The sequence below is a fragment of the Esox lucius genome, chromosome 19 (genome assembly GCF_011004845.1).
Source record: "Esox lucius isolate fEsoLuc1 chromosome 19, fEsoLuc1.pri, whole genome shotgun sequence".
Classification (NCBI taxonomy): Eukaryota; Metazoa; Chordata; class Actinopteri; order Esociformes; family Esocidae; genus Esox; species Esox lucius.
This window is the reverse complement of record NC_047587.1, coordinates 4,527,604-4,534,204: the sequence shown is the minus strand read 5'-3', so window position 1 is coordinate 4,534,204 and position 6,601 is coordinate 4,527,604. Positions and strand designations below refer to the sequence as shown.

At 42.6% G+C, this 6,601-nt stretch overlaps 1 protein-coding gene across 1 annotated transcript; it reads left to right on the top strand.

Moving 5' to 3' along the window:
• The first annotated feature begins 373 nt into the window (after nt 1–373).
• On the top strand, nt 374–6,187 carry gnb5a (guanine nucleotide binding protein (G protein), beta 5a). The gene is made up of 11 exons (XM_010883400.3): nt 374–761; nt 1,518–1,654; nt 1,985–2,026; nt 2,454–2,530; nt 2,778–2,910; nt 3,612–3,755; nt 4,076–4,167; nt 4,323–4,371; nt 4,625–4,721; nt 4,832–4,998; nt 5,271–6,187. The coding sequence occupies exons 1-11, from the start codon at nt 626–628 to the stop codon at nt 5,280–5,282; spliced, it is 1,086 nt and encodes a 361-aa protein (XP_010881702.1). The 5' UTR covers nt 374–625; the 3' UTR covers nt 5,283–6,187.
• The last annotated feature ends 414 nt before the right edge of the window (nt 6,188–6,601 follow it).

The window sequence follows — 6,601 nt, the reverse complement described above, 5'->3', positions numbered from 1 at the left end:
TCACCTGAGCATCTATATGAGCTCTAATAATAAGTGATTCTGCAGAAATTGTTTGCTGGGAGAGAGAGTTTGTTTGGTGATGATGAGGAGACGAAGACCCTCCAAATATGGAGTGAGGATAATATCAGGCGAATACCCAAAATGCACATCTGTTAATGGTTTGAGTTCCTATATCATGGCATTGTGAATGCGAAGAGCACTACATCCTCAGAATAGGTGAAATAGACCAGAGAACTGACTCCAGAGAACACGCTTCGTTTGGCTGCAGGTCCATAGCCATCGACTATGGCGGGGTTTTGTTATTAGAGCTACTCCTGACCAGCGTGTCTTTTTACGCTATAAGTCGGTTTATGTTTAAGGCAAGAAAGCATAGTCTAGTTTAGTGTCGTCTTCAACAGTAGTTGTGGGGATGGCATTTAGTCAATTTTACCATACTTGTTTCGCTTAACCCGATCCACCATAGCGCTACTGACATGTGTCGGGCCTATCAGAACCGCCTCCCTCCTCTCTCAGCGAGAGCATCTTTCTCTGACGTCATGACAGCTGCATCAGCTGTGAGCCCGAGCCCTTCAGCTTGTAAAGGACCTTTTATCTTACCACCGCTGCTCGGAAAACGGGAATATATATGAGATTTTCCATAAGCCCTGAAATGGCTACACAGGAGGTACAACCGAATGAGACTCTCTCCAACCTAAAAGCGGAATCAGACACGCTGAAGACGAAACTCGAGGACGAAAGAGCGAAGCTGCACGATGTCGAACGTGAGTGGTGCTGAATGAGAGGACAGGGAGAGGAAGGGAAGGCCCCACGAATCAAAACAGACTGTCTGACGAATAGGATTGCATAAAACGTAAAAACCGGATCATATTAGAATATATAATCGAGTATTATATTGGAAACATTTTATTCTGCTTTACATTGACTTGTGCGTTGCATAGGTTATTGAAATAAAATATACAATTATTCTTTATTTATTGGTTAATGGTAATTTGTTGCCACTTGTTCGCCTAGTTAAGCGATCATTGTATTTCATACTAGTAGCCTAGTATTTTGTCATCTCTTCCATCAGATGACAAAAGCTGCTTAGTATGTTTGTATTACATTAGAAATGATGTGGTTGTGGCAAAAACGGTTTCCAGTAGGATAAATACAATTACTGTTAAGGCACCGTTTTATCGATGCACTTTATAGCCTGTAATATTTATCTTTGATTTGTGCCTGTGCGATCAGCAAGATTTATGTAACATCACTTAGTTTATTGCAGTTTAATCGTCAGACAGATTTGATGTGTTAATGGTAAGTTGAGACCGTGTTCGTATATGAAGCACATATAGGCTTACGTCGGATGTAGACGTTGGGCCTACACTAACGTTGCTTGCTACCTTGCTAGGACTAACCGCTATGACGACTGATCGAAACCCACACAAACTTAGATATTGGTCGTAATCTGCTCCGTTGGATAGTGGTATGTGATAACATGTTGGACTAACGTTGGATGTTGGTCCCTACTACTACAGTGCACCAGGTGGCGGAGAAGGTCGATGGACTGGGCCAGTTCATCATGAAGACCCGGCGGACCCTAAAGGGACATGGTAACAAAGTGCTCTGTATGGATTGGTGTAAAGACAAAAGAAGAATCGTCAGCTCTTCACAGGTGAGTGTGCCTGTAAATAGGTTTCTTATCAGAGGTTTCAGAGATTCAGAAAAGATGCTGTCATTGCCATTAATAGGCTGGCCACTCCCGAGATGACCAATGCAATCCATGGACCTAAAAAAAGATTGCAATTGATTGTAGGTGAATGAGGTTGGGAAATTCAGTAAAAAAAAAAAAAAAAAAAGCTGACAGTAGCTGTCTATGAAGATTAAATTATTTTGTTTTTTAAATTCCATTGAGTGCTCATTAAAAACGATTTGGAATCAGATATGTACACAGAATCAATGACCTGCTTGTCATCTCTTCTCCCACTTGTGACTTTTCTTCCAGGATGGAAAAGTGATTGTATGGGACGCTTTCACCACCAACAAGGTATGGAATATCTCATCTCTATACGACAAGGTTTAGATATGTGTACTAGAATAGTTATGCAGAAACTATAGATCGGTAGAAATGTAGAAATGCCAAGAATTATTAATGTTGGATCATAATAAGACATCGGATTATTGACATCATTGATTTTCACAGGAAGCTGTTCTGTATTTTGCCCATCCTTTCATTTAACCACTCCAGCATTAGCAATATGAAGTGCCAGTTAACTCTTCCTTGACAGATATGGATGTTGTTGTTGATTTCTATAAGCAGTAAGTTGGCCACGTTTCAGGGTGTCATCCCTGGCATGGAACTGAGAACACACAAAATCACAGAACGTCTCATTACATGACAAAAATGTGTGATACCGTGACTCATCTGCGTGCTGAAACTGATCCCCTCAAATGCATGGATGGTTTTCCTCCAGGAGCACGCGGTGACCATGCCGTGCACATGGGTGATGGCTTGTGCCTACGCCCCGTCTGGATGTGCGGTGGCCTGCGGGTGAGTCCCTGGCACGTCGTTACGGCCAAATAGGCACACAGGTCATTTAGGTCCCCATTTTTACGATGCCACTGGTGACGGCTAATGTTCCTGTGGTGGGACAGCGGCAGTTCCCTCTCCACGTTTTGTTAGCCACTGTGCTTCCGCTCTCCGTTCGGGGATTTGGGCCGGGTGAGCGATACTGTGACATTGAAAGGCCGTGGGAATAAATTGGAAGCGATTGATTGGTTCGTCGGTTGTGTTTCAGCGGTCTGGACAACAAGTGCTCTGTGTACCCTCTGTCCTTGGACAAGAACGAGAACCTGGCGGCGAAGAAGAAGTCTGTCGCCATGCACACCAACTACTTATCAGCCTGCAGCTTTACCAACTCTGACATGCAGGTTAGAGACAGCTATAATTTTTCTACTTCTTCTGGTTTTATAAACAGGATGGTCTTGCCTGGTTCCTGTGGCTGATGAGTAATGTGAAATCACTGCCCGTCACAAGGTCCTGTACCGCACTCTACACCCTTTTTCCCGACCGGGGAAGAGATTTCCTAGCTTGTTTAATAATTCAGAAGTGAAATGTTCCACAGTCAGTTTGATTGGTCACATGCTTTACCTCAGCCAACACTTTGCTATTTATAGCCCACTGTCAGATAATGCTTAATAGTGAACAGACTGAGTGACAATGACATCACCTGGAATATATGAAGCCCAGTCCGGGAATAGTAATGAGTCGTAGAACATGTTTTTTAGTCCAGTGTGTGGTTCGGGAAGAAACCCAGCGTCTGAACAAGTTCACTTTTGGCACCTGTATTGTTGTGTAATACTGAAATGTTGTTGATGAGGCTGCAGCTAGTCTGAGCTCTAGGTTTCTTCAGAACAACTGCATGACAATACCACATGTTGCGGTCTGACACTGAGAACACTGGTTATGAAAAACTATTTTTAGGGTGATTTTCCTCACCACAGCCCCCGCCTGCTCGCTCTCTAGGGTTTCACACAGAGTATCTGCAGACAACTGCTAACGTACAAATGCCCAGGTAAAACACTCGTCATTGACCAATGGAGAAAACCCTCGTTTTCTTGTTCTGTTTCAGATCCTGACATCGAGTGGGGACGGAACCTGCGCATTATGGGATGTGGAGAGTGGTCAGCTGTTGCAGAGTTTCCACGGACACGCCGCTGATGTTCTGTGTTTGGACTTGGCCCCATCTGAGACAGGCAACACCTTTATCTCTGGGGTGAACATCAGACCGCTCCAAAATTCACAGAAATCACTTACATATTATCATTATTTAAAATATGATATATATTATTAACATTCTATTTTGCCATTCTTACTCCATTTCACTTAATTCTATTATTTTCGGACGTTCCTTTATCTCAGAGGCAAGGACCGGTATTGTTACCCTTTTCTTTCTGCGAACCACAGAACTCCTGTCACCCCATCTATTGGATTTTACAGTATACACTAAAGACTGAGGTTAAAACCCCACTAGTGAGGATGACCTGGCCAGAAAATCAGGCCCAAAATCCTGTTTTCTGTGTGTTTGATATGTAGGGCTGTGACAAGAAGGCCAATGTATGGGACATGCGCTCAGGCCAGTGCATTCAATCTTTCGAGACCCACGAATCGGACATAAACAGCGTCAGGTAAGATACGACCAATAGAACTGTCAACACTGACACTGACGCCTGTTGTTTATATCCAGTCATATCGCTGCCCTCCCCTTTAATATCGCTGCCCTCCCCTTTAATGGTCACCTTTAATGGTTTATTCATGGTCTCCTGTCTCGGTGTGGTCATAGGTACTACCCCAGCGGAGATGCATTCGCCTCAGGCTCTGATGACGCGACGGTGAGTTTTTATCCATAATACCCAGGTCCTCTAACCTGTTTCTGCCGAGCTGGAGATTAAAACCTACAGGAGGGTAGATCTCCAGGAACAGGGTTGGAGTTGAAATCTACAACAGGGTAGATCTCCAGGAAATAGAGCTGGTGACTCGTGGTCTACATAACTTACTGTTTGATCACAGTTTAAGTGGCTGTTCATTGGCAAACATCTAAAATGTGAATTTTCTTAAACAAATTCCTGTGTTTGTTGGTTTCAGTGTCGTCTATATGACCTGAGGGCTGACAGAGAAGTGGCCATTTATTCCAAAGAGAGCATCATATTTGGGGCCTCCAGCGTTGACTTCTCTCTCAGCGGTAAGGCTCTTCCATGTATTAAAATAGTGCGGTAAAACCGGGCAGACCTCCCCTCTGATGGCCAAAGTAAAACCTAAGTAATCATTGTCGACGTTTTCTTTTCCCTTCAGGCCGGCTGCTGTTCGGTGGCTACAACGACTACACAATCAACGTGTGGGACGTCTTGAAGGGCACAAGGGTGTCCATCTTGTTCGGCCATGAGAACCGTGTCAGTGCGCTGCGTGTGTCTCCAGACGGAACAGCCTTCTGCTCGGGGTCCTGGGACCACACCCTGAGGGTACGGAACGGCCAGATGTGCACTTTTACCCATTTCTGTTTTGTCCTCCAGAGACTTGGGAAACATCTTTTGTGTTCGCTTTTGTGTTGGCTTTCTTTCATTCGTTCTTCATTTCCCTCATCTACTAAAATGTCTATTCATCATGGTTTTTACTGACACCTAGTTAAATGTCTTTTTCCTCTGACCAGCATTCTTCATTACTCAGGTCTGTAATTGACTTGATTTGTATCGCAGAGTAATGTATGTTTCTGTGCTTGAATCCTGAATTGCAGGTCTGGGCTTAAGGAAAAAGAAAAAACGACGCAGAAGAGAAACTGACCAAGTGAATTTATTTGCTTGGTAGATGAAGCCAGTGTAAACCAACAGATACCGTGTTCTACTCTGGTTAGATACTGCCACAGACACCACAGACTAAGATAGAGATGTAACGTAGAGGCATGGTAAAAGGCAGGCGTGTGTAAATACTCAGTCTTGCTGTAGTGTGTCTCAAAGTATGTTTAGAACATGGTACTCTGCACCATCCTCGTAACCACAAACGGAGACACATTTATTACAAGCTTTAACAATGTATCACATTAAGTATTTTAGATCACAGTGAATGGATCCTATGGAAATGCACATCGCACACACAAAACAAGGATGTATAGCTACTCTAGTCTGAGGTAGATGATGATCATTTACTTGCATGGGGTTTGATAAGAATATAGTGTTGAAGAATGTCTTCAGTAGCATCATGTAAAAATATGTAGAAAGATGTTATAGGCAAGTGGTCTCAGAGATTGTGATGCAATGCTCAGATATGAAACGTCTATACTTCACGGTTGAAATATTGACATTTGGAGAACATGCCTGAGGACCAGTCATCTTGGTTAATGCAATCCTGAAACTCTTCGTGGACTTTAATTTTTCTGTCCTTCATCTCCTGTCAGACTGTGCAATTCACATGTTGCTTGAGATGTGAACGACAGATACTGTTACCTAGTTAACCTAATTATACAAGAATGTGTGAATACAAATGCACTGATTTAAATTGGTAGATTTACGTACTCCTGTTTGAGCAATTGTTCTGATGGTCGTAATTTTATAATTTGTTGTAATTATTATAGCATATTGTAGTTAAGTGTACATACAAGTGATACCAGAAAATATTCACCTACACCATGGAAATTAAATTAATTTTGATTATCGATTTGGTGTTTCTTGATAAATATATCTTACTTAGAAATATGACAATGATGTCCATGAGAATTGGATTTAATTTGGAATATAGTTGCATATTTACTAAGGTTATGACGCTGACTCAAGGCTTGGCATATATGCAGTAACAGTTAATATTAGTTATATTTTCTCTGGTCACATACTAAACTAAACTGAGAAAGGTTACGTTAAGGGTTAGACTGGGCCCAAAAACAGCTCTGGACTTTGACCCAAATCCACCCCAAACAACCAATTGACCTAAACAGGCCACTTTTAATTAACTCAAACAGGAAGTCATATCACCTGAACTTCCACAAAATAACGCAAGCATCTGCAAGACAGCTGATCTGGAGCAGACATGTATCCCTGCTCCTTTCCCTTACAAAATGGCTAAATTACAGCTGCT